Source organism: Palaemon carinicauda, chromosome 3 (assembly GCF_036898095.1).
Source record: "Palaemon carinicauda isolate YSFRI2023 chromosome 3, ASM3689809v2, whole genome shotgun sequence".
NCBI lineage: Eukaryota > Metazoa > Arthropoda > Malacostraca > Decapoda > Palaemonidae > Palaemon > Palaemon carinicauda.
Genome location: NC_090727.1, coordinates 174,266,334 through 174,294,142, shown reverse-complemented (window position 1 = coordinate 174,294,142; position 27,809 = coordinate 174,266,334). Strand labels below are relative to the sequence as shown.

The window sequence follows — 27,809 nt, the reverse complement described above, 5'->3', positions numbered from 1 at the left end:
GTTAATATAAACGGTATTACATCGTTTTCTGCATATGCCGACAGAGGTAATCAAGTTTTGGTAGTATGTATAATGTGGGGAATGTTAGGTTAGGTAAGGTGAAGTTAGGATGTTTTTACTTAATTTCTTAAAGCTGATCCTACCCGCTACAAGTGCTTTCAAGCTTTTAGGATATTAAAAGCATAGGTATTAACCTAAATGTAACCCTCATGTACCCTGACCCATCTTCCATTATTATAAGATTGAGTAGATTGTTTATTTTGTTCATCAATGAAGCATTTCCAGAAAATGCTGCTATTACATAGAATGGAATAGAGAGAACAAAGTTGTTTATGTAGATATATATTTATGTTTGTATGTACATGTGTATGCATGCATGTATACAAAAAAAAGTAAAAAGTTTTCAGAAACTCCATTACATCGGGTAATTTTTGGGAAAAACTTTTATTAAATCTTGGTTGTGTACCAGTATGGTAGGCCATATCTGTGAAAACCAATTGAACCTTTATCTACCCTAAGCCGAGTGATAATATTTGGTTATCAAAATTGTATCCTTAGAAAAATAAGGATATGCACAAGCGAAGGCATAAATTAGCGTAATTTGAAAATCTAAGTAACCTTCTTTAGTTGGTTTCACCTTCCCACTCTGCTGGATAATTGTAAATACATAATTCACAGTCAATTTCCCTAAATAATTAAGTGTCATTTCAGAATTTCTCATGTAAACAAACAGTATTATGAAAATTATGTAATTGTTAGTTCAAACAAATTAATTCATTAATAGTGTTGATGGTTGACTGTTGCATCCTGAGTGAAAGAGGATGCGGTAACCTACCGGCATGTTGTCATAAGCATATGTTGGTGAATACACTTATGAACAAGGAGGACCAATGAGGAACAAAAATACTCGAGTTTCTTTTGAAGTTAAAAAAATGTAAGCTAATTTTTTGTTGGGGATTACTTTTTTTCAATTATCAAATATCAAATGATTTAACTCACTGTAAAGCTGTACATAATTGTTAGGCCAACATGTCTTGTTATACCAAAGGTAAACAACAGTATCATGATTTAACCACAGTATTCATCTAATAAAGTATAGGTAGATTTAGATAATAATCTGTCAGGCTTATACTATTTTTTATTATATTTATGAGTTAAGAACCTCTGCTTAGTCTAATGAAATGCAAATATCATCCCTGAAAAAAAAGAGCCGCTCTACAATAGTATATGATACAATATATTTATTACAAGACCCTGATGATGACATTTTGTTCTGTCATAAGGCTGTTTTGTATAGGACACTTCAATGCCAAGAAGATTTTTAATATTTTGAAGAACTTGGTCCATTTGGCATCAGATGCAGTCAGTAATTATACCCTAAAGCACTACTGAGTCATGATGTTCCTGTTAATATCATTAACTTAATCTCTGAAGTTTGAGATTGGATATCATCAACAGACTTTTTCCTATGGCAGATACTTCTGTAGTTTACAAGGTGTCTTCAATTTCCTATTTATGAGATCAACAATGTATGCTATTAAACTGAACAATCCAAGACTGAGGAGTAAACACAATCATAATGAATCTCATGATTCCTAGCAACCATAAATGCAGTGAGCAGGATCCTTAAAAATGAGGATATAGTAATAGTGGTATTTTCAATATTAAACTTACCCGATAATCATGTAGCTGTCAACTCCGTTGCCCGACAGAATTCTATGGAGGGATACGCCAGCTATCACAATACTAGAAGGGGGTGTACTTACCAGCGCCACCTGTGGCCAGGTACTATAGTACTTCTTGTTGACACCTCCTCAATTTTTCCTCTGTCGTGCTTCCGGCAAGACGTTCTGGGATACGCTTATGTTCTTGGAGTATTTTCACGACTTTGGTGAAGTATTTCTCTTTGATTTCGGCTGTCGCTTTACTGGAAACCTTCTTATATTAGCTTAGATAGCTTTTATATAGTCCTGATTAACGGTTAACGATCTTTTGCTTGATTTTGAAACCCCACTTTGCTAACTCTTTGGATTCAAGATGTCTGACATTTCACAAGCCCCCACCCATAGACGATGTAGGTCTTGTAATAGGCGTATTCCGAAGGCCTCGGTAGATCCTCACACCGCTTGTTCTGACTGTAGGGACAGGCCCTGTCAGTTAGAAAATCGATGTGAGGAATGCGCCGGACTTTCGGAACTTGATTTTGTCCGTCTTTTGAAATATTCAACTAAGTTAGAGAGAGGCAGAGTTAGGAGGAGTTCTTCTCACTCTTCACTTTTTTCCTCACCTCATGATCCCCTACCTTTTCCTACCCCTGTAGTGGCTACCCCCGAACCTACTATTTGCCCTCAGCCTGATATGTCTGTTGTGTTGCGTGCTATTCAGGCCTTAGGCGATAAAGTAGAGTCAGTGGTTAGCGATCATAAGTCTCTCATGGCCGAAGTCAAGGAGCTTAAGGTCAAGAGTGCAGTGGGTGGTATTAGTGCCAGTGCTGTGACGAGTGCTAGTGTCAGTGCAGTGCCAAGTGCTAGTGTCAGTGTCAGTGTGGTGCGTGAGGATACTTCTGTGCGTGCCAGTCGTCCTCCCAGTCCGGGACCTCTTGCAAGCTCCCAAGCCCAGGGGAGAAGCAATGTCGAAGGGCAAAAGGGTTCGGCAGGCCTTGATCGGCGCACAGAAGTATCCTCGGTGGTTGCGGGCGTGTCTTCCAGAGACCGTCACTCCCACCTGCAGACGATTGAGCCCGTCTTTTACTCGTCCGCTGATCAATTGGCAGGGAAGAAACGCTGGACTCAGGTCTCTAGACCACTCAAACGCAGAGTCCAGTACGCGAGTGCTCAACCGGGCTGCAGTCATTGGCTCAGCTCTGACTCGCCACAGTCATCAGTTGACTGCACTCCGCCCAAGAGGAGTAAGGTTCTGCCGCAACAGATCTCTGCTGTTCAGGCTTTGCCTCAGCAGACCGTAGTGTCTGCCGACCCCAAGTTGTCTCTTCTGCAGTCCATGCAGTCACAACTTTCGGTCTTGATGCGTGAGTGTCGGGCTGAGAAGGTTGCGCCTCCGCCTCCGCCTGCACTTGCTCCGCCTGCGCTCGCTCCGCCTGCGCTCGCTCCGCCTGACCGCAGTACCGCCTGCCAGGTGTACGATGTTGAGCCACGTTCTGAGTTTACTGTTCCCAGTGGTGTTCAGCCTCCGCCTTCCTTAAGGCAACCTCAGCAATGGGATCAGGAGGCTTATACCCCTCTTCCTCCGCTTCCACTTGCTGCTCCACCAGTGATGCAACACTCGGTCGAGGTACAACAACCTCTCCCAACCATGAGTCAGTCTCCTCAGCTCTCGCTGCAGCGAGCTCAACCCTCCTCTAGGCAAGCACCACAACACCTTAGCCTTGCGCCTCAGGAGCCTCAACTGGCGAGACATTTACTTCGTTCTGCGCAGCCTCTATCTCATCGCTCTCCGCTCACACCACAGGAACAGGAACTTACTACTCCGCTTCCGCCAACCACTCAGCAAGCGCAACCCTTGAGTTCAGCCACTCATGCCAGGAGTCAGCCTCCTCCACCCATGCGCCTACCTTCTGCTTCTGCTTTTGTTCAGCCTTTGCAGTCTGAGCCTCAGGTGTTCCCTCAACAGAGTCTTGAAGAGGAAACCACTAATATTGATGTTCCAGCTCGTACTGACTCTGCTGTTCAGCATACCTTTCCGATCTCTTCGCTACACTCTGGTGATGAGGCGTCTGATGATGAGGCGGCACACCTGGATCCCTCATCAGACGTGGATGAATCCAAGTCTTCCCCGCCTTCTATTGACTTCCGTAAGGTCTTGGCTCTGTTTAGGGAGGTTTACCCAGACCACTTTGTCTCTGCTATTCCCCGCTCTCCACCATCTGAGTTTTCACTGGGCATGCAGCCAGCTAAGTCTACCTTTACTAAGCTAGTCCTAGCAAGGTCCTCTAAGAGAGCGTTTAGGATCTTAGGGGAGTGGTTGCAGACTAAGCAGCACCTTGGCAAGACTTCGTTCATGTTTCCTCCGACTAAGCTCACTTCTAAAGCGGGCGTTTGGTATGCCACAGGAGAGGAACCAGGCTTGGGAGTACCTGCCTCTGCCCAGGCTGACTTCTCAAGTCTGGTAGACTCGCCTCGTAGAACTGCAATGAGGCGCTCTAAGGTTAGCTGGACCTTCTCAGACCTTGATCACCTCCTGAAGGGTGTTTTTAGAGCATTTGAGATGTTCAACTTCCTAGACTGGTGCCTGGGGGCCCTCAGCAAGAAGACCTCCCCTGCGGACAAGGATTCTGCCATGCTACTGATGTCCTGCATGGATAAGGCCATTAGAGATGGATCTGGCGAGCTTGCGTCGATGTTTGTATCAGGGGTTCTTAAGAAAAGGGAACAGCTTTGTTCCTTCCTTTCCTCCAGCATTACACCTTGTCAAAGGTCTCAACTCCTTTTCGCTCCGCTCTCGAAGTTCCTCTTCCCCGAAGAGCTGGTTAAGGAATTGTCTGCTGCCCTGATACAAAAGGACACACATGATCTTGTAGCCTCATCGGCTCGTAAGACTAAGGTTGCTACCTCAGTCCCTAGGACTTATCGCACCCCAGTAGCTGATACTCCTGCTACGAGGTTCATACCGCCCTTTCGTGGTAGAGCCCCCAGCCGAGGAAGCTCCCGTCCAGACTCTTCCAGGAGCAAGTCTAGGAAAGGTTCCAAGGCCTCTAAAGGAAAAAACTGACTCTCCGCATCTCCAGACAGCAGTAGGAGCCAGACTCAAGAGCTTCTGGCAAGCCTGGGAAAAGAGAGGTGCAGACGCACAGTCTGTCAGTTGGCTGAGGGAGGGTTACAGGATTCCATTCTGCCTCAAACCCCCTCTGACCACATCTCCCATCAACCTCTCTCCCAACTACAAAGAAGAGGACAAGAGGCTAGCGTTGCACCAGGAGGTGTCGCTACTTGTGCAGAAGAAGGCAGTGGTTATAGTCCGGGACCATCAATCCCCGGGCTTCTACAACCGTCTCTTTCTGGTGGCCAAGAAGACAGGAGGTTGGAGACCGGTGCTGGACGTCAGCGCGCTCAATGCGTATGTCACCAAGCAGACGTTCACGATGGAGACGACGAAGTCGGTCCTAGCAGCGGTCAGGCAGGAGGACTGGATGGTCTCGTTGGACTTGAAAGATGCCTACTTTCACGTTCCTATTCATCCAGACTCCCAACCTTTCCTGAGATTCGTTTTTGGAAAGGTTGTCTACCAATTCCAAGCCCTGTGTTTTGGCCTAAGCACAGCTCCTATGGTGTTCACGCATCTGATGAGGAATATAGCAAAATTCCTCCACTTATCGGACATCAGAGCCTCCCTCTACTTAGACGACTGGCTGTTGAGAGCCTCCACGAGTCGTCGCTGTCTGGAGAGTCTCAACTGGACTTTGGACTTAATCAGAGAACTGGGTCTATTAGTCAACATAGAAAAGTCTCAGCTCATTCCCTCCCAATCCATTGTGTACCTGGGAATGGAGATTCGGAGTCAGGATTTTCGGGCTTTTCGATCGGCCCCAAGGATAAGCCAAGCCCTAGATTGCATCATGAGCATGCTGAAGAGGAGCAGTTGCACGGTGAGACAGTGGATGAGTCTCACAGGGACCCTTTCATCACTGGCCCTGTTCGTCGAGCTAGGGAGACTCCACCTCCGCCCTCTTCAATTCCATCTTGCAGCTCATTGGGACAAGGGTTTGACTCTCGAAGCAGTCTCTATCCCAGTCACCAAAGAGATGAAGACCACTCTCTTGTGGTGGAAGACCAATCTCCTTCTCAGGGAGGGCCTATCGTTGGCTATTCAGACCCCCAATCTTCATCTCTTCTCAGATGCATCGGACTCGGGCTGGGGTGCGACCTTGAACGGACGGGAATGCTCGGGAACGTGGAACGAAGAACAGGGAACGCTCCACATCAACTGCAAGGAGCTACTAGCAGTTCATTTAGCCCTGCTGAACTTCAAGTCCCTCCTGCTAGGCAAAGTGGTGGAGGTGAACTCAGACAACACCACAGCCTTGGCTTACATCTCCAAGCAAGGAGGGACCCATTCGAGGAGCCTATACGAGATCGCAAGGGACCTCCTCATTTGGTCAAGAAGTCAAAACCTCACTTTGGTCACGAGGTTCATTCAGGGCAATATGAACGTCTCAGCAGATCGCCTAAGCAGAAGGAATCAGGTCATTCCCACGGAATGGACCCTCCACAAGAGTGTGTGCAACAGACTTTGGACCTTGTGGGGTCAACCTACCATAGATCTGTTTGCCACCTCCATGACCAAGAGACTTCCGCTGTACTGTTCCCCAGTTCCAGACCCTGCAGCAGTTCATGTGGATGCTTTTCTGCTGAACTGGTCCCATCTCGACCTTTACGCATTCCCACCGTTCAAGATAATCAACAAAGTCCTGCAGAAATTCATCTCGCACGAAGGGACACGGCTGACGCTGGTTGCTCCCCTTTGGCCTGCAAGAGAATGGTTCACAGAGGTACTTCAATGGCTAGTCGACATCCCCAGGACTCTACCTCTAAGAGTGGACCTTCTACGTCAACCTCACGTAGACAGGTTACATCCAAACCTCCACGCTCTTCGGCTGACTGCCTTCAGACTGTCGAAAGATTCGCTAGAGCTAGAGGCTTTTCGAAGGAGGCAGCCAGTGCGATTGCCAGAGCTAGAAGGGTTTCCACTCGTAGAGTCTACCAATCTAAGTGGGAAGTCTTCCGGAGCTGGTGTAGAGCCAATTCAGTATCCTCTACCAATACCTCTGTGACCCAAATAGCTGACTTCCTATTACATCTTAGGAATGAGAGATCCCTTTCAGCCCCTACGATTAAAGGGTACAGGAGTATGTTGGCTTCAGTTCTCCGCCACAGAGGTTTGGACCTTTCTTCCAACAAGGACCTTCAAGACATCCTTAAGTCTTTTGAGACTTCTAAAGAGCGTCGTCTATCCACTCCAGGCTGGAACCTAGACGTAGTCTTAAGGTTCCTTATGTCACCTAGGTTCGACCCTCTCCAGTCAGCTTCCTTCAAGGACCTTACCCTCAAGACTCTTTTCCTCGTCTGCCTTGCAACAGCTAAGAGAGTCAGTGAGGTTCATGCCTTCAGCAAGAACATTGGTTCCACGACCGAATCTGCAACATGTTCTTTTCAGCTCGGATTCCTAGCAAAGAACGAACTTCCTTCACGTCCTTGGCCTAGATCGTTTGAAATACCTAGCCTCTCCAACATGGTAGGTAACGAACTAGAGAGAGTTCTTTGCCCTGTCAGAGCTCTCAAGTATTATCTTAATAGGTCTAAACCTATTCGAGGACAGTCAGAAGCCTTATGGTGTGCCATCAAGAAACCTTCGAGGCCCATGTCCAAGAATGGGTTTTCTTATTATATAAGGCTTCTGATTAGAGAAGCCCATTCTCACTTAAAGGAGGAAGACCTTGCATTGCTGAAGGTAAGGACCCACGAAGTAAGAGCCGTAGCTACTTCGATGGCCTTTAATAAAAACCGTTCTCTGCAGAGCATAATGGATGCAACCTATTGGAGGAGCAAGTCAGTGTTTGCATCATTTTATCTTAAAGATGTCCAGTCTCTTTACGAGAACTGCTACACCCTGGGACCATTCGTAGCAGCGAGTGCAGTAGTAGGTGAGGGCTCAGCCACTACATTCCCTTAATCCCATAACCTTTTTTAACCTTTCTCTTGAATGCTTGTATTGTTGTTTTTATGGTTGTTACGGTAGGCTAAGAAGCCTTCCGCATCCTTTTGATTTGGCGGGTGGTCAATTCATTCTTGAGAAGCGCCTGGGTTAGAGGTTGTGTAGAGGTCCTTTAGTAGGGGTTGCAGCCCTATATACTTTAGCACCTTTGGGTTGATTCAGCCTCCAAGAGGAACGCTGCGCTCAGTAAGGAAGACGAACTTAAAAAAGAGGCAGAGTAACGGTTCAATTCGACTTCCTTACCAGGTACTTATTATTTCATTGTTATTTGAGATAACTGTTATATGAAATATGGGATACTTAGCTATCCTTTAATCTTGTACACTGGTTTTCACCCACCCCCCTGGGTGTGAATCAGCTACATGATTATCGGGTAAGTTTAATATTGAAAAATTTTATTTTTATTAGTAAAATAAATTTTTGAATATACTTACCCGATAATCATGATTTAATTGACCCTCCCTTCCTCCCCATAGAGAACCAGTGGACCGAGGAAAAATTGAGGAGGTGTCAACAAGAAGTACTATAGTACCTGGCCACAGGTGGCGCTGGTAAGTACACCCCCTTCTAGTATTGTGATAGCTGGCGTATCCCTCCATAGAATTCTGTCGGGCAACGGAGTTGACAGCTACATGATTATCGGGTAAGTATATTCAAAAATTTATTTTACTAATAAAAATAACATATTTCTTAGCTAAGGTTTTATTGAACTAATGAACTTTCACGTGAGTAGCTAATACACCATTAGTTAAATGTACAGTACATTCAGGTTATAATTTATTGTTGTATGGATATTATAAGGTGATGATGTATTTATATAAAACATTTTTGATTACGGTTTTAATTTTTTTTCTTTCGGCAGAAAAATGTCATGTATTCTAGACCAAGTAGCGTCCATCAGCAACACATCTGAATTGGCACAATGGCTGTGCCCTCATATTGCGCAAAATTTTGCTCCATCGCCATCATCTTCTGGTTCTGGGTTGACGGAAAATGCAGGTGCAGTATCATTTATAGTAAATTTGTGAAATTCCTATCTTGAATTACAGTACTGTAATCTCAATTCATAGTTCCAAGGTGCAGTAATTGGCTTTATGTCACTATAAACTGTTCTACAGCATTACAGAGAATTTTATGAAAATTATACAAATACCTGTACCCACATTCAATTCAATTTGATTTAAATTTCTTTATGCCAAGGCACTGACGTATTTGTAGAAAGATTTAACAAAATCACAATGTGGTATGCATTGCTTCCAAGTTCTAACAGAACTGTTATAAAGTCAAAATCAGTTTATCATACAATGAACTTCTAATTTAGCCATCTTTTTTGCATGTGGTCGTAGAATAACTACTGTAGCTATGCAAAATTTCCTTTTATTTTATTACAGTATTGATTATAATATTGCAAAGTAAAATAACTAAATATAACTTCAGGTTAAAATGCCATAAAAATTTTCAAACAAGCAGAAATCATAATTGTAAGAGGTAAGACTTATCTTAGGATGTTTACGGTTACTTTATTAACATCTATACACAGTGCATATACAGTACAGTAGTTAGAACTTAAGTTCTAACTACTGTACTGTATATGCACTGTGTATAGATTTAGTTTCACTTTCCATTATTATTTATTGTTTAACCTCATAAAGGGAAAACCTGAAGGAAACATCTAGAATGGTGATAGCAGCACCGAAATATGTTATGCTCTTCTTTCTTCACAGACTGGAATGAAGCATGGGGTGACTGGGAGGAGGGAGGGAAAGAAGACACTCTTACCGCTGGCGGGGACAGTGATGTAAGCATGAAATCTTCGTCCCCTCAACCAGAAACATCGTGGCTTTCAGAATCTGTTGTAGCAGCTTCTCCAACATCTGAACTCATGGCAGTTGGATATAAGAATCGTCTGGTTATTTTAACATGTAAGTTACAAATTCATGTTTTCTTATTAGTACAGTATAGGTAAGTAAAGTTTTCATTTTGTGGGGTTTCAGCAATGAATCATATGCCAGTATGAACTTGCATTAAATATTTGTTCTAATGCTTACCAGTCATAATCCTCTTATATATATTGTACTGAATCAGTCAATCCCATAAATATGAACAAAATGTATTCCAAGACTGGGTTCTTAAATCGAGAAGCTCTCAAGTCCACCATAATTAACTTAGGCATCCAGATCATAACTCTCAATCAATCCCCTAATCTTCATTGTTTTCAGTCAGCTTGTTTTTCTAGCACTAGTGATATATTCTGCATAGGCATAAGGAATTCCTACAGCTATTTTTGCATAATATGATTTCAAAAGAAGTTGAAACATTCTTTATTTATTGCCAGGACAGGTTCTGATCTCTGAAAGTTCATGTGTTAAGTGTTCCTATCTTGGAGATTCACTGTAAATGTATCATTGACGTGAGCTGGAAACAGTTGTGAACCTTGATAATAAGGTAGTAATTGTTGGCTTGTAGAGGAAGGGTGGGGTACAGTATAGCCATAACTTGTGATGTAAGCTTTTCACTTCATTTTCAGCTGTATTAGTGCATATTACTAACTTGATTGTTGGCCTCTGAATGACTGCTGGTTGCTGACATTGTTTTATTGTTTTTTAATGCTTTTTTTTTCAATATTTAACTTAGCCGGTGATTATATAGCTGCAACTCTGTTGCCCGACAGACAACTCTACGATAAAAACTCGCCAGCGATCGCTACACAGGTTGCGGGTGTGCCCAACAGCGCCATCTGTCGTCCAGATACCCAGTACTCAATGTAAACAAAGACTCAATTTTCTCTCTGTCGAGCTATCGACAAGACGTACTTACTCGCTGTTGCTAAACTGGAGTTTTTTCACAACTAATTGGTGAAGTACTTTATTCTAGTTTTGAGCTTTCGCTATGCAGGTGTTTTATCTTCATCTTAAATCTTGAACTCGTTTTGGATAGATTTAATTATGGTGACAAAGAGAGTATGGACTTTCTTTCACTTTTAAATGGCCGACCCTTCCCTTAGACGGAAGTGTGTTTAGGCTTTTAGTAATTATCTTATCACGTTATAGATTTTCCTCTATATATTTTATATCTCTCCGCCTTTATTAGGCCTCTTCGATTAACTTTCCATTTATTATAAACATATAAAAATAATTTTAATGTTTTGTTTATATAGACCTTTCCTGAGAGTAGGCGGTCCTAACTTGGAAACCGAAGTTAATCAACGTTGAGCCCTTTATATCGTAATTAGCTTTTAAAGAGCTAAGGATTTAAAACTTTTTAAATGTAATGTTTTATGAAGGAATTTCTTTGATAGTCTTCGTACTGTTTTCAAAGATGAACTAACGTTTAGTTTATTCATGCTACGCAGTTGTTGACGTTCAGGACGTTCAACATGCGCTCTATCGTTACGATAGAGAGAGAGTGTATCACGGTTTCACTTTGCAGTAAGAGTAAATCGATTCTGACGTTTTGTTCATTCTTTCTTAGCTTAAATGTTTTAAATTCTATTTTAAAGGAACTTTTTATTTGAAAAACCTTTCAGTTTTTTTCCTTTAGTCAAATAACATGTTTTTTTTGACGAAATATAATTGGGCTCTTCTCTTAGGTGCGAAATCAAGAGAGAAAGAGAGAGAGAGATAGAGACGGAGGGAGAGAGAGGAGAGAAAACGTTCCGTTCAAGCGGGTAACGTTGTTCTCGAGTTACTCTCGTTCCTAGTCGCTGTACGGGGAGGAAGGATAAAACGTTTTTAGTTTTTTATTCTCGTCCCCAGGCTATGTGCGGTGAGAGATTGAAAACGTAGTTATATGAACTAGTGTTTAGTCTCTTTCCCAGCCACTGATTTTTTTATCTTAAAATATGTTTTCTGTTTTTTGCTGGTATTAATGAGCTTGCATTATACGACTGATTTCGCAATTACTACCTTTTAATGAAGGGTAGAATTGCGTGTTTCAGGTAGAAATCAGTAAAAGTTTCGATTTCAGTGAAATAAGTGCAAAACAGAAAATCGAAGTGATAAAGTGATATGCGCAAAGTGTTACAGTGTTGCGTCCGAGGGTTCGTCTGTTCGTGCCTGTCGTTCACCTAGTCCGGGACCTCTTGCATGCTCCCAAGCCCAGGGGAGAAGTAATGTCAAACGACTTATGGGTTCGAGAGGCCTTGACCAACGAACAGACGTTTTCCCTCTATGGTATCGGGTGTATCTTACCAAGATCTCCCCTACCATAAGACGAGAGAGACGTTGTTTCTCCTCGTCATCTGAAGGCTTTTCGCATAAGAAACCTGTCACAAGGTTTCGAAGCCCTTAAGCGAAAGTCAGTCCTTTCAGGACAGGTCCAGCGTCCTGGTTACAACCATTAGGACAGCTCTGACCCTATGCAGTCATCGGATAACTGCTCGCCGCCTAACAAAAGCGTAACACAGACTCCGAGAGTCTTTTTTTGTTGGCAAAGTGTTGCGGTCACAGACGTTACCCTCGTCTCTTACCACAACCATTTCCGTTGATCCTTAATGGGTTGTATGGCAAGACATGCAGTATATGCTTGCCTCCCTTATGGAAGACTATTCTGCCGATTAGTCCGTTGAGTCTAGCCGTTTATCTCATCGATATCCTGGCTTTCAGCCAACCTAACGTTCCTTTGTGCTTACTGTTGACGTTGGCGTAGCTTAGTCACGTCAGTCAGGTTGTTTAGAACCACACTCGATGCGGTCTCGTGTGGTTTTTCAGCCGCATTTGGACGTTAGGCCACTTGCTGATGCTCCTGTTGACGTTCAAGACGTTCACTAACAATCGGAGTTGACTTGTTTTGACGCTGTGCGTCAGCCTCCGCATTCTAGAGTTGTTTTGACTGCTCAGTCTAGGCAGTCAAAGCAGTCTCGAGTGGACGCTGTGCGTCCTCACGCACCTGTTGTGGTTGACAGTTCAGTTGTTGACAGTTCACAGACTGTCAAGCAGTTACATGACGTTGCGTTCTGGTCCGCTACTAATGCACCAGTGAGTGTGGACTCTGCTTGTAAAGCATTGCCACCACGGTAGGTCTCTCCCTTGCTTGAGACTCAGCTTTTATCGGACAAGGTTCCTGTAGATGAGGAAGTTGCTGTTCCCCCTCCTACTGATATTCCCTTGAGGACTCTGTCAGATGGAGAGGAGCCTAAAGCTGCTTAGCCTCCTATGGACTTTAATTAAATCATGATGATTTTTTTAAGGATCTTTGTCCGGATCTTTTTGTAACTGCTGCTCCTCGTTCGCCTAAACGTCAGAGCTTACACTAGGCCTAGCTATTTCGAAGCCGTTGTTTTTAAGCTAGTGCTCTCTCGCTCTCCTAGAGAGCTTTACGTTGGCTAGGCGACTGGTTTTTCACCAGGAGGAGTTTGGGGGATACAGCCTTTGCTTTCCCTTCTTTTAAACTGGTTTATAGAGCGAGAGTCTGATATGACACGAGAGAAGTTCTCGGCTTGGGAGTTCATGCCTCTGCCCAGATAGACTTCTCAATTCTCGTAGACTCTCCCTGGCGCCTGGCCAGGAGACGCTCCAAGTTGTTTACAGGTCAACTTCACAGCTGTTTTCGAGCCTTTGAAGTTTTGCTGTACAATTATGTCATGCATAACAAGGCTTTCAGGGATGGTAAGCGGTACCGCCTCAGTCGCTAACCCCGTCTGTTGCCACACCTGCTCCCGTAGACTCTAAATGGGCTTTGCTGCAAGACATGCAGTCCAAGCTTGCGTCCTTGATAGAGGACTTTAATGCGGAGAAGGTTGCTACCGAACCTTCTGGCCAACAACCTTCCAACCGGTCGGTTGTGCGCCCTGTTGACGCTGAGGTAACCTACTCGCGTCTGCCAGTTGAGGTGGTTCCTCCACCGATGCGACCCAGTGTGGGTTGCCAGCCGCACGTTGACGTTAAGCGACGCTCGGAGGTGGTTGTTGACGTTCAGGACGTTCAACAACCAGCAGAGGTGACTTGTTTTGACGCAGTGCGTCAACCTCAGCAACCCGGTAGGGTGTTGACTGCACAACCCAGACGGTCTAGACAGTCTCGGGTTGACGCTGTGCTTCCTCGCGCACCCATGGTTGTTGACAGTTCACAGACTGTGCAGCAGTTCCATGATGTTGCGTCCGGCTCCGTCACGCATCCACCAGTGCGACCGGACTCAGCGAGCCAGACGTTGTCCACTCCGTTGCCGTTTCCTCATCAGTTTTCGGATGAGGAACCCTCTGATGAGGACGTTGCTGAACAACAAGACGATCAGCCCCCAGAATAGATCAAGCCCTGCTATCCATCCAGAAGATGCTGAAGAAGGAACGCTGCTCAGTCAGGCTGTGGATGAGTCTGGTAGGGACGCTTTCATCCGTGGAACAATTTGTGTCACTAGGAAGACTACACCTCCGTCCTCTTCAATACCATCTAGCTTTTCACTGGAAAAAGGACAAGACGCTAGAAGCGGTCTCGATCCCGGTTTCCGAAAAGATAAAGTCTTGTCTGACTTGGTGGAAGGACAATATCAACCTAAGAGAGGGTCTTCCCCTGGCTGTTCAGACTCCCAACCACGTTCTCTTCTCGGACGCATCGGATGTGGGCTGGGGCGCGACACTAGACGGTCGGGAATGCTCAGGACTGTGGAACTCGAGTCAGAGGAGCATGCATATCAACTGCAAGGAGCTGTTGGCAGTACATCTGGCCTTGAAAAGCTTCAAGTCTCTCCTTCGAGGCAAAGTGGTGGAAGTTAACTCGGACATCACCACGGCCTTGGCGTACATCTCCAAACAAGGAGGTACCCACTCACTGACGTTGTACGAGATCGCAAGGGACCTGCTCATCTGGTCAAAAGGTCAAGACATCTCCCTAGTAACGAGGTTCATCCAAGGCGACTTGAACGTCATAGCAGATTGTCTCAGTCGGAAAGGGCAAGTAATTCCAACCGAATGGACCCTCCACAAGGATGTGTGCAAGAGACTTTGGGCCACTTGGGGTAAAACCATCCATAGATCTCTTTGCAACCTCGCTGACCAAGAGGCTTCCAATCTATTGCTCTCCAGTCCCGGACCCAGCAGCAATACATATAGATGCTTTCCTCCTAGATTGGTCACATCTGGATCTCTACGCATTCCCACCGTTCAAGATTGTCAACAAGGTACTGCAGAAGTTCGCCTCTCACGAAGGGACAAGGTTGACGTTAGTTGCTTCCCTCTGGCCCGCGAGAGAATGGTTCACCGAGATACTTCGATGGTTAGTAGACGTTCCCAGTAGTCTTCCTCTAAGGGTAGACCTTCTACGTCAGCCACACGTAAAGAAGGTACTCCAAAGCCTCCACGCTCTTCTTTTGACAGCCTTCAGACTATCGAAAGACTCTCGAGAGCTAGAGGCTTTTCGAAGGAAGCAGCCAGTGCGATTGCTAGAGCAAGGAGAGCTTCTTCCATTAGAGTCTACCAATCGAAGTGGGAAGTCTTCCGAGACTGGTGCAAGTCAGTTTCTGTATCCTCGACCAGTACCTCTGTAGCTCAAATAGCTGTTTTTCTCTTATACCTGAGAAAAGGACGATCCCTTTCAGCTCCCACTATCAAGGGCTACAGAAGCATGTTGGCATCGGTCTTCCGGCATAGAGGCTTAGATCTTTCCAAACATAAAGATCTGCAAGACCTCCTTAAGTCTTTTGAGACCACCAAGGAGCGTCGTTTGGCTACCCCTGGATGGAATTTAGACGTGGTACTAAGATTCTTCATGTCAGACAGGTTGGAGCCGTTACAATCAGCCTCCCTGAAAGATCTCACTCTTAAGACTCTTTTCCTGGTATGCTTAGCCTCGGCTAAAAGAGTCAGTGAGATTCATGCCTTCAGCAAGAACATAGGATTTTCGTCAGAAAAAGCCACTTGTTCGCTACAACTTGGTTTTCTAGCCAAAAATGAGCTGCCTTCTCGGCCTTGGCCTAAATCTTTCGATATCCCCAGCTTATCGGAGATCGTAGGCAATGAACTAGAAAGTGTCTTATGCCCTGTTAGAGCTCTTAAGTTCTATTTAAAGCGTACTAAACCTTTACAAGGCCAATCTGAAGCTTTATGGTGTTCAGTTAAGAAACCATCCTTGCCTTTGTCAAAGAATGCTTGGTCAGACTTTATCAGATTGTTAATACGAGAAGCTCATTCACATCTGAGTGAGGAAGACCGAACTTTGCTTAAGGTGAAGACGCACGAAGTTAGAGCTGTAACAACTTCCGTGGCCTTTAAGCAAAATATATCTCTGCAAAGTATAATGGACGCAACCTATTGGAGAAGCAAGTCAGTGTTCGCGTCATTTTACTTGAAAGATGTCCAGTCTCTTTACAAGAACTGCTACACACTGGGACCATTCGTAGCAGCGAGTGCAGTAGTGGGTGAGGGCTCAACCACTACAATTCCCTAATTCCATACCCTTTTAATCTTTCTCTTGAAATGTTTTTATTGTTGTTTTTTGGGTTGTCCGGAAGGCTAAGAAGCCTTTCGCATCCTGGTTGATTTGGCGGGTGGTCAAAGTCATTTCTTGAGAGCGCCTAGATTAGGGGTTTTGATGAGGTCCTGTTGTATGGGTAGCAACCCTTGATACTTCAGATCCTAGGGGTCGATCAGCATCCTAAGAGGATCGCGAGGCTCCGTAAGGAAGACGTACTTAAAAGGCAGAGTAATTGTTCAAGTCGACTTCCTTACCAGGTACCTATTTATTTTGTTTTTGTTATTTTGATAACTTCTAAAATGAAATAAAAACTCTTAGCTCATAAAAGTGTAAACATATATTGCTGGTCTCTACCCACCCCCCTGGGTGTGAATCAGCTATATAATCACCGGCTAAGTTAAATATTGAAAAATGTTATTTTGATAATAAAATAAATTTTTGAATATACTTACCCGGTGATTATAAATTAAAGGACCCTCCCTTCCTCCCCAATAGAGACGCAGTGGGACGAGGAGAAAATTGAGTCTTTGTTTACATTGAGTACTGGGTATCTGGACGACAGATGGCGCTGTTGGGCACACCCGCAACCTGTGTAGCGATCGCTGGCGAGTTTTTACCGTAGAGTTGTCTGTCGGGCAACAGAGTTGCAGCTATATAATCACCGGGTAAGTATATTCAAAAATTTATTTTATTATCAAAATAACATATTTCTCACAAGTTTATTAATAGTTTGTATAAGTCTTTTAGATTGTATATACAGTATTTTGCTGCTACATGAGTATTGTAAATAAAGTAGTGGAATTATGTAAAGAAGAACGGTGAAATTAACAGCAATAACACTTGCTATTGCTGTGTTCTTGCTCTTTTATTTTATATCTGCTCCAATGAAGTATAGATCTATTCCTATTTCTGGGGGTTTTGTTTTTTCAAATATGCCAGCTGGGATGAGAGTTCACTCAAGTATTTCTCCAGTTTTTTTAAGTGGGCGAGCTGTTAACAGCTTGTCCACACTGTTGAATTTCAATTACCCTTTTTTCCTTTAGTTCCATCAAGTATTTGTGTATTTGTGGGTTCTTTCATACTAATCACGTGTGTTCAGTGGCGTCCCGTGATCCTCGTTTATTGCCGTTAATCGAATTGGGTGATCCTTGTGCAACCCATTTTATTCTTCTTCCTGTAGTTCTCATGCTTTGCCACTCCTTCCAATCCGGTCAGGAGCCACCTCACCTGTGGGATTCACATGGGTTGTAAGGAATATTATGAAAATATACCAATTGCAGAGGTAAGGTTTCTTCTCAAAGCACATTGTGCTGCTCTTGGCCCAAAAATACGTGGCTGCGTAGTTCACTAATCATGAGTCATTGCAGCAGGAAGGGCTTTCGAAGATAAGAGAAAAGGCCGCGGTTTATGAGCAATTTTTGGTTCTCGGCAGGAGTCTCCATTGAGTGTGGGGAATTCCAATTCTGCTCGCACTTCTCCCTCTAATCGTTTTTTTTTTTTTCTGTCAACTCGTTCACCTTCTAGTTAATGATTTTTCCTATAGTTGCCATGGCTGAGTGGTTATAGAGCTAGTCTTTTGGATTCTGGGATCCTCAATGGCTTAGGTGCAAACCTCTACCATGCTATATTAAGAGATACGTGATACTGTGGATCTTTTTTAGTAGCTGTTTGAAGTCAAACACTAGTCTTTTTCAATAAAACTTTTACAAAGATATTGTCACGTATTGATTGATATAAAAATCAGAATTTACCTTTTTCATGAATGCTAACAATCATTCTCTTTCAGCTCCTTGTCAGGTACTTGTCAATGGTACTCAAGGTAGGCCTAGAGGAACAGGTCTGGGCAGATGCCTGACAATACTTTAACTACCTATCCCCTTTTGTGAACCCATAACAATGCCTAAGAACACCTCGGTGAGGATAGATGGTTTTGGATTAATTGATAGACCTAAGATAGTTAGTCTTCAATCCTTGGCAGGGTAACTGGGAAGGTTATTCGTTTGGGTCTGTCCGGTTCATGTTGAGAGAATGAGGTTAGGAAGGTTTTTGAATTACTGTAGTTTATTCTTCAAGCTTACCAAAGGTCGAGTCCCCTTCTCCATTTAATTTTATTTCCCCTAAGGGATCTTCTCAGAAGTTTCCTTTCAGTCGCGTATTCGTTATGTTTTTGTTTATGCTCAAGAGACAATCTCTTTGATTAAATGTTCCGATAGTCTCTAATTTGGTTCACATTAGCTGAGCTGCAACCCTAGTTGGATAGGCAGAGTGCTTTAAGACCAAGGCTCCAACAAGAAATATAGCTCAGTGAGGAAGGAAAATAAGCCTCAAGGGAAGCAATGAATAATTAATATAGATAATTTCAAGATTAGTGACAATGTCAAAATAGCTTGAGTTTTTGACAGATTGTTCAACAGAAAACTTTTGCTGCCACTTTGAAGTCTTGAGTTTCACCGATTCAACTGCCTGATTAGGAAGATCATTCCATAATTGGGTCATAGCTGGAAGAAATCTGTGTATTTTAGATTGTCAGAGGTCAAGCGCTTGACATGTGTCTTGCTCCCTCTTGGCGACAACATCACCAGCTACTTTTTGGTCCTTGCTTCTCGTTATCAGAAACAAGCAGCATTTGGGAGTGTTGGTTCTTGGAGTTGAAACAGATACTCATTCCTTATTCTTGAGTCGTCTCCTACCAGTTCCCCTTCCATTTGGCAACGGTTGCCTTGCGAGTTTGACAACACATGATTTGCTGGTTTGTGCTGCAGACTTGGGCTGTGTTGATATATCCCCATGTTTCCTGACGCTGAACTAAGTGGTCAGTCCAGGTGCTCACTTTGTGTTAATGAGTCGATTCCTACCATTGTTCCCTCTGCTTGGCAACAGTTGCCCTACAATAAGGCGATGTGTTATACCCCAGGTTTTCTGACACTGAACTAAGCGACCAGTTCAGATGCTCATTTCGTGAAATGAGTTGTTTCTTATCAATGTCCCTTCAGCTTGGTGACAGTTGCCTAACAACTGAAGCGATACTTGGTATGCTAGTTGGTGCTGGCAACTAGAGCTACGTCATCTTATCCCTCATTTTTCCTAACACCAAACTAAATGGTTATCTAATCACGCATTTAGGGCTAATGAGTTCTCTCTTTCCTGTTCCCCTTCCGCTTGTCTACAGTTCCCTTGCAAGTACAGTGAGCCCTCGCTACTTCGCGGTTCGACCATCGCGGATTCACCACTTCGCGGATTTTTTTCATAACCCATGTATATACATATATCGCGGATTTTCCGGATATTTCGAAAATACCGCGATGTGACCGATGGTGCGAGATTGGAGAAAGTAAGGAAAATTGAATCATGATTGATTTTCTATATAAATGAAACTTTGAGGAGCAACAAAGATATCATTTGTTAGAGAGATAGAGAGAGGTAAGGAATGGGAGGTAGTGAAAAGTAGCCCACAGAGAGAGAGAGAGAGAGAGAGAGAGAGAGAGAGAGAGAGAGAGAGAGAGAGAGAGAGAGAGAGAGAGAGAGTAGAGAGAGAGAGAGATAGAGGGGGGTTTAAATGTAATAACCAAAAAAATTTGATAGGTTATAACACATTGGTGCTTATGTAATATCAACTGTATACTGTAGACGGTTTGAATAAGTTAAGAAATTGTATAAACGATACTTTGTTAGTGTATTCGTACACTCTCGAGCGGCAGCTAGATGTCAGCTGATCTAATCACAGCCAAAAGTAAAACAAAAAGAAGTCAACAATACTCGATTTTTAAAACACACCTGAAATTTAAAAACAAAAGTACACGCTTTCTTAATGTGCAATTAACTATTTAAAGAGTAGCAATTTTCTAGAATAAGATGATGTTTCCCAAAAAATAGTGGTTTGCTGATGAAATCCGATGCCGTATTTTTAGCTATGATTGAAATGGATGTAGACTCGGCATAATATTTTCGTTTCGTATTTAATTGACACTAAGAAAACTAATTTGTTTCTTCATCTAAATGTAAGTATAGTATAACATGAAGAGAGAGAGAGAGAGAGAGAGAGAGAGAGAGAGAGAGAGAGAGAGAGAGAGAGAGAGATGAATCAGCTGTTGTAATCAAATGGCGTGTTTTTGTTTCGTGAGAATTTCATCGCCACGACTATAACAACAACATACTGTACTGAACTTTACAGTATTATACAGACTACTCTAATATGATAAAGTAAAATATTTGTAATCTATTTTATATGAAATGGGGCTTTTTTTTTTTGTTTAAAATTTACATTTACGTATGTAAAACAACTCTCTCTCTCTCTCTCTCTCTCTCTCTCTCTCTCTCTCTCTCTCTCTCTCTCTCTCTCTCTCTCTCTCTCGTAAATTGTTTTCCTGCTTTGCTACGTATGTATGATTTTATATAGATACGGTAAATAATATTTGTAATAACATATTTTATAAAAGCTTTTACTGTAATATCATTATTTATCACTTTCATCATGCGCGTTAAATACCTTCGTTTGTTTGCTGAGCGTACTTTATGACGCCGTCGTTTCAGGCGGCGTCATAAAGAAAAACATTTCATTTGGAAGTCCTAAGAAAAATTAAGTAAAACATTGGTAATAACAAAATCAACATACTGTACTGAATAATCAATATAATCGATGCAAAAACTAACCTATACACAGATGTGTAATTGCGTTTGTTTCTTCATTATGATCAGAGATAAACGTAAACAAAACATTGGTTGCCATTTTTTATCGTGCTTTTTGGTGTGTTTAGGAAACGCTTGATATAAAGTCGCCTTTAATATTTGTGCCTGTTTTAGTTTAGGGTACTGTAGTACATGCATTAAGTGTTCTGTACATTAAAGGGTAGTTTGTTAACAGTACTACGTACAAGGGAAGATTTTAAAAGTCTGAATATACATGTTAAATAAATAGGTAAATATGGTGTCACTACTTCGCGGATTTTCACCTATCGCGGTCGGGTCTGGAACCTATCTACCGCGATAAACGAGGGTTCACTGTACTGTAAAGCTACACAGGCTTTGCTGCTCTGTCCTGGTGACTTGTGAAATTGCAGGGTCTTCTTGGTCACTCCCTTTAGTCGCCAGTCAGGGATTTGTCATTTCGTTGTCCTTCCGTCTACGTCTATGCTCTATGAGCTACAGGCTGTCTTTTTAGGCCCCTAACATGTATGAAGCAGTTATGAATCTAAAATAACTGGTTTATTTCGCTGCTTGGGTTCTGATATTGATAAACCTAGAGCTCAAGGGTATGTTTTCCTAACAAGAAACTTTGTGCCTGCAATAGCAAGTTGTATGCATTTATCCGTACGCTATCAGGCCTTCAGGTTTTAAGAGTCCCTCTACACCTTCTATAACACATTTCCTTTCATTCTACTCTCTCTGTAATATCCCTCGACGCACCTTCGTCAACGGTAGCCACTACTGCTTCCTTTTAGAGCCAGAGTCTTTGCCACAAGGCAAGAGAAAGTTTTTGGAGGATTTGGCATTTACATACGAATCTCTCTCTTGGTAAAAGTAGCTTTTTCCCTCTTACGGACGAGTCTCCTAATTTAAGGGTAAAGGTTTGTATTCGTGTTGGAACAAATCAAATGTTAAAAGTAATTTGTATTTTCCTTGACTATACAAACTTGAGTCCTTTAAGTTAACCTCTGCCATTACATCTTATGAAAGTCCAGATGCACTCAAAGTGACTGTTCAGTGTACCGAGAAGGGAGCTAGCCTTCCCCGCCACTGGCTGGTAATTACTCACTATAGCTGAAATCTTGAAACAAGTTTTAACTGCCGAGTTCCAGCTGCGCTTTAATCAAACTCCTAATTAAAGAACACTACTTTGTAGTTAAGAAAAATACGAATAACTTTTAAGATTTATTATTTTGGGTATAATTCTGACTCGTGTACTAATTACTGATTGAATTAAATTTTCATGTTATGGACCTCATAATTTACAATATAGTATGCTCTGTTATTTTTAATCCAATTAGCCTTTTGTTTTGCTCATACAGGTCGCTGGGAGAGTGCCAGTATAAGTGATGATGAAAGTAAAATGCGATTAGTAAATACTTGGCGTGGCACTGTTGGTTTCACTCCAAGGTATGTCCCATTCTTATGCCCAATAGTATACTGTAACTATTTGAAGAGAGAACACTATTTTGCATTTTCCTGTACAGTACTGTCTTTTTATTTTCTGCCTCAATAATTTTATAGAAAATAATACAATTGCATTTTTTACTACAGCCATAACAGATGATATTTAACTTATGAACTTTTTCCCTGTAATATCCATAAGAAAAATTTGATTTTGAAATATTTGATTTCATGAAAGCTTATTCTTGCTCTGCTTTGATGTTTAAAACTTTCATATAAATTCTACTGCATTTCATTATTCTTCATCCGTAACAGATGTGTATATTAAGTGCTCTTTACTGTTTTATGTATCAATTCCCATCATTACTTTAAAGTTGGAACAAATATTGAATTTCTTTCACATTTTGGGTATCATTCTGTAGTTATTATTTTTTTTTATCCTTCTTAGGGGGCAGTGCCATCAGTGCACCTCAAGTGGTGCATTGTAGGTATTACTTAAAGGTCTTTTCAGCATTCCTTTGGCCACTAGCTGGATTAACTTTTTAGCCTTTTACTATACCTATGTTCCTGCTTTCTTTCTTCCATTTAGCTGCCTAAACTTTAAGTTTTCCTTCATCTTACAGCTGGGGAGCTTTTCCCCCTGTTGAACTTGGTTGCTGAACGGTCTGCCAGACCCCAGTGTTTGGCATTCTAGTCCAAATTCATAACATTCAAACCAATCATATTTTCATTGCAATGTAGATTAACTTTAAACATTGCTTCTGTAGGTTTGTGCATGTGTAGAGTATGTTATTGTGCAACCTGCTTATTATTTGCATCCTTTTTATAACATGGAATTGCTTCTTTTTTATCCTTCTTTTTGTTTCTACATAAATGGATTTGTAAGTTTAATTGCTGTTTGTAACGCAGATTGTATTTTTGCTGATGTCAGCATTTTTCTGGAAATACCCTCTTAGCTGCCACTCTTCTAGGATTACAAGTTCATCTTAAGAAGATAACTTATTTTTCCTCACAAATTCTTTGATAAGGATCTTGAGAGTCAAGTTATTTGCTATAATAATTTTTACTCTCCCTGACTCAATCATAAATTATTAGGGAAGGGAACTATACTGCTCTTTTCAGACTTCATCTTTGGGGAAGATGGTCAATTTTGTAATAGTTTCTCTAAAGGAATTCATTGTTCTCATCGCTCATGGCCAGCAGACTGCAGGGGACCATGGCTCTGTTGGAGAGGTTCATTCCTCACTCTAGCCTCAGATCTTTCTTTCCCAAGTCTATCCATACCCCTTCCTTTCTTTCCCAAGTCTACGCATATCCCTTTTTTTCCTTCCCAATTCTATCCATATCCCTTCCTTTCCTTCCCAAGTCTATCTTCATCCCTTCCTTTCCTTCCCAAGTCTATTTTCATCCCTTCCTTTCCTACTATAGATCAGGTTTTCAAGTGGTGGAATAACAAAGACTGTGCTATCCGTATCCAATCTGGAATCCAGGAATCCAACCTCACGCTGTACTGTGAGGCCTTAAACAGAGTTGGAAGTGACCTCTCTGTAACAGAGAAGAGTTTCACTTCACGTTAGTGACCCCGGGCTCGTGGCAACCTTACAGGCACTGACCCAACCTGAAGATTTAGTTCAAAGAAAAATAGAAGTAAGCCGTTTCTCAGGCAACACGATGTCTCTTTCGTTTGTTTGCAAACGATGAGGTATCAGATCCAAGTCCCTCCTTCCTTTGGCAAGAGTTGCTCTAGTTGACAGGATCAAGGAACTTCACCCTAATCCTTCAGTTTGTACTGAGAAAGTTGAATGCATTAGCAGACTAGCTAAGCTGGAGAAATTAAATAGTTTGCAGAGAATGGTCCCTGCTCCCTCAGTCATAATTAAGGCCCAATTTAGATATGTTTATTATTTCTCTGATAGAGATGCCAGATGTATTCTGTTCAACAGTCCTAGCCCTTTAGCATAGGGAATTAGTGTCATGATGCAGGACTGGTCTAACCTGAACTTTCCTGCTTTTCCATTGTTATTATTATTATTATTATTATTATTATTATTATTTTTATTATTATTACTTGCTAAGCTACAACCCTAGTTGGAAAACCAGGATGCTATAAGCCCTGGGAAAATAGCCCAGTGAGGAAAGGAAACAAGGAAAAATAAAATATTCTGAGAACAGTAACAACATTAAAATCAATATTTCCTATATAAACTATAAAAACTTTAACAAAACAAGAGGAAGAGAAATTAGATAGAATAGTGCGACCGAGTATACCCTCAAGCAACAGAGTGCTAACCCAAGAGATAGTGGAAGACCATGGTACAGAGGTTATGGCACTACCCAAGAATAGAGAAAAATGGTTTGATTTTCGAGTGTCCTTCTCCTAGATGAGCTGCTTACCATAGCTAAAGTCTCTCTTCTACCATTACCAAGAGGAAAGTAGCCAATGAACAATTACAGTGCAGTAGGTAATCCCTTGGGTGAAGAAGAATTGTTTGGTAATCTCAGCGTTGTCAGGTGTATGAGGACAGAGGAGAATATGTAAAGAATAGGCCAGACTATTCAGTGTATGTGTAGGCAAAGGGAAAGTGAACCGTAACCAGAGAGAAGGATCTCAATGGAGGGCTGGTACTGGCCAACCTACTACCATAATAAGGGAAGTCTTAAACATATCCAGAATGTTGGTGAACTCCTGAATGATCGTCATCACACCTTTCTGACCTTAAAGGGAATGTTGCCCAGACTTTTGGTCTCTGCTTTCATATCCTTCCTATCAGAAGAGATCTACTCTGACAGTTCCACTTTCCCACACTGCACTTAAACTCCCAATCGCACTTCATCTGACCGTATGTAAACTTCACCATCTAATCAGAGCAAAAGGATTTTTCAGGCCTCCAATATTCACTATTGTTGCCTTTAAGAGGCAATCCTCAAGTATCCGTTACCACTGCCCTTGGTCAGTGTTCTTCAGTTGGTGTAAATCTAGATGGATTTTTGCTACAAAACCATCTCTAGATAAGGTTATTAACTTTTTCATATTCTTTAGATATGTAAAGAATACTTGTGTGCCATTCACCAATGAGGAATATGTCTATGCTAGCCTTAGAATTTAGGCATTGAGAATTTTACTTGTCAGATAGTCCAGATGTAAAGGATGCAATTCAATATACAGTAGTACTTATTTAATCCACCATTTAAACCCATCAAGTCTATTGAGTTTGAGGCCTTTGACTTTGAAAACCCTCTTTGTTCCGTAACCGAAATACAAACCCCGCTATTTACATTGGGTTTACCTTTTAGCGTAGCTGAAATGGCGAGCCATTAGAATTTAACGAGGGTGTGTTACCCCCGCGCTAGTTAGCGGGGTGGTAGGGGAGTGGTAGCTAGCTACCCCTCCCCCCCCCCTCACACACCGGTGAATTGCTTCACTTTCACTTTTGGCTCGGACATGGACAGACGTCTCTGTCTTTGTCCTCGCTTGGCAGCCATTGTTTGTTTTGTCTTTACTTAATCACTTACTTTTCTTTTACTCAATATATATGTAAACATTTTCTCATGTTTATGTATATATTTGAGTATAGAAATCTGTAAGTTTCCTTTTCAGAGTTTGTGCTTGTGTGTGTAGTGTACGATATCTCCGTGGAGCCCTCGGCAGTTAGGCCACCATGGTGTAATTTCATGGGTCGCGATCGAGTTTGACTTCGGTCTTTCTCTCTCTCTCTCTCTCTCTCTCTCTCTCTCTCTTGAGGTCGTTCACCCTTTTACTACGTTACTTACTACGCCTTTGTAGCTTCCTTCCCGTGTGGGTGGGTTGCTACGCCGTACGTTTTGTCTCAATTAGTTTATGAATCTAATTGTATTTGTTGATTTTTCAGCTTTGTAGAACGATTCCTTTCGGGGTTTTCGTTCTTTCTTTGGTGTTCATTCATTTTTAAATTACATAATTACATAGTTACATAATTATAATTGTTATAATTCTGTGTTGGTTACAGCTCTCCTTCCGTGAGTGTAAGTGGTTGTGAGGGCACGTGCCTGTTGTGTAATTCTTGTGTTCCTTTCCCTCGGGATTCCTCTTCGGAGCCTTCCCGGGGGAATGAATGTTAACTAATGATTTTTGTTTTATTTTTCAGTTACCGATCTAGTTCGTTTCTGTAATGTGACAACGGAGTGAGCTGTCTTGTTGAGGCCTGGGGATTCGGCTGTTGCTGCCTCCCCTATAGATCTTCGTCAGGGGCGTGTCTCCTTCTCCTGGAAGTACTCCCGTGACGATTGACAGCTCTCCAGTTCATTTTAGAACACTCAGGAGGCTTGCCTCCTTGGGTGGGTAACTTTCCTTCCGAGGAAAGTTTTTCCTGTCCAGGCTTGAGTTTTTTCCCCTTTTGAGGGTTCTTCTCTTGCCTTTTTTTCGTGCGACTATGCTCTTGGTGCTGAGCGATCGCACCTGCAGTTTCGCTCAAGGGGCTGGGCAACTGCAGGAGCCTCTCTTCGGAGGATTGCTCCTTTTAGGTTGCTGGCTGACCCGTCTCTTCTACGAAGTGTTTCTCTTTCGTTCGCGAGAGAGTACACTCATAGAGACTCCTCTTCGGAGGACTCTTCTGCTGTTGTTGCTGTTGGCCGCCTTCTCTGTAAGGCTCACCGTCCGCTACGTCGTAAGGGCCTCCCATCTCCCTATAAGGGTGCTAAGAGGCGCCTTTTTGAATCTCCGTATGCAGCCTACAACTCCTCCTTCTTGATCTTCCGCTCCTGGTGCAGATGGACAGCAGTCTGACCTCGTCTTCCGACGGGCAACGATCTTCCCGATGGTCAACGCTCTTCCGACGGACATCAGTCTCCCGACGGACAGACAACGGTCTTCCGACGGACATCAGTCTCCCGACGGACAACGATCCCTTCGGGGTAAAGGGTTGCCTCCCACGGGGGTTCTTCCCTTGCGTGTCAGGGTTCCTCTGCGCGCCCTTCTGCAGTGTTCACTCCTGCTCAGTGTTAGCGCACAGGCGCTCTCCTGCTCATCTGCGCTTTCCTGATCGCTAGCGCTCTCCTGTTCGCCAGCGCTCTCCTGTTCGCCGGCGCTCTCCTGTTCGTCAGCGCTCTCCTGATGATCATCTCTGCTGTTCCTGTTGGTTCCTGTTACGCGCCCTGTGCGCCCACGTTCGCCCTCGCGATCTGGAACTTCGGTTCAGGTCTTGGACAAGGACTCTTCTTCTACGCACAGGCTTCCACGCGTTACCTTCTGCTCGCCAGCGATCACCAGCTCGCCAGCGACCACAGACGCGTCAACGTTCGCCTACTCGTCAGCAATCTCCTACGCGTCAACGATCGCCATCGATCTGCACGCGTGTCAGTTCCCCTGGACACCATCAGTAGCGATCTAGCGCTCGCCTGCTGTGGACCACGATCTCCGGTAGCTGAGTCTTGCCGTAGATCTTCCTCCTGCTCGCCAGCGCTCACCTTTACTTCTGTCCTTCTGTGCGCCAGCTTTCTTCAAACACCAGCGCACATCTGTGCGCCCTTTTCTGCCACGCACCTATGGGCGCCAACGGTTTTTCTGACCGTCTAGGATCGCCTGATTAACAGCTTGCTTCAGCGCTCACCTTC

General features: G+C 43.0%; 1 protein-coding gene across 1 annotated transcript in view; it reads left to right on the top strand.

The window, feature by feature from the left end:
• Positions 1-27,809, top strand: part of LOC137638786 (rab3 GTPase-activating protein non-catalytic subunit-like) — a 157,921-nt gene that overhangs the window by 706 nt on the left and 129,406 nt on the right. The window contains exons 2-4 of the mRNA XM_068371154.1: positions 8,591-8,727; positions 9,453-9,650; positions 22,139-22,226. Coding sequence (XP_068227255.1) covers positions 8,595-8,727; positions 9,453-9,650; positions 22,139-22,226 — 419 coding nt within the window. The 5' untranslated portion in view covers positions 8,591-8,594. The remainder of the gene's footprint in view (positions 1-8,590; positions 8,728-9,452; positions 9,651-22,138; positions 22,227-27,809) is intronic.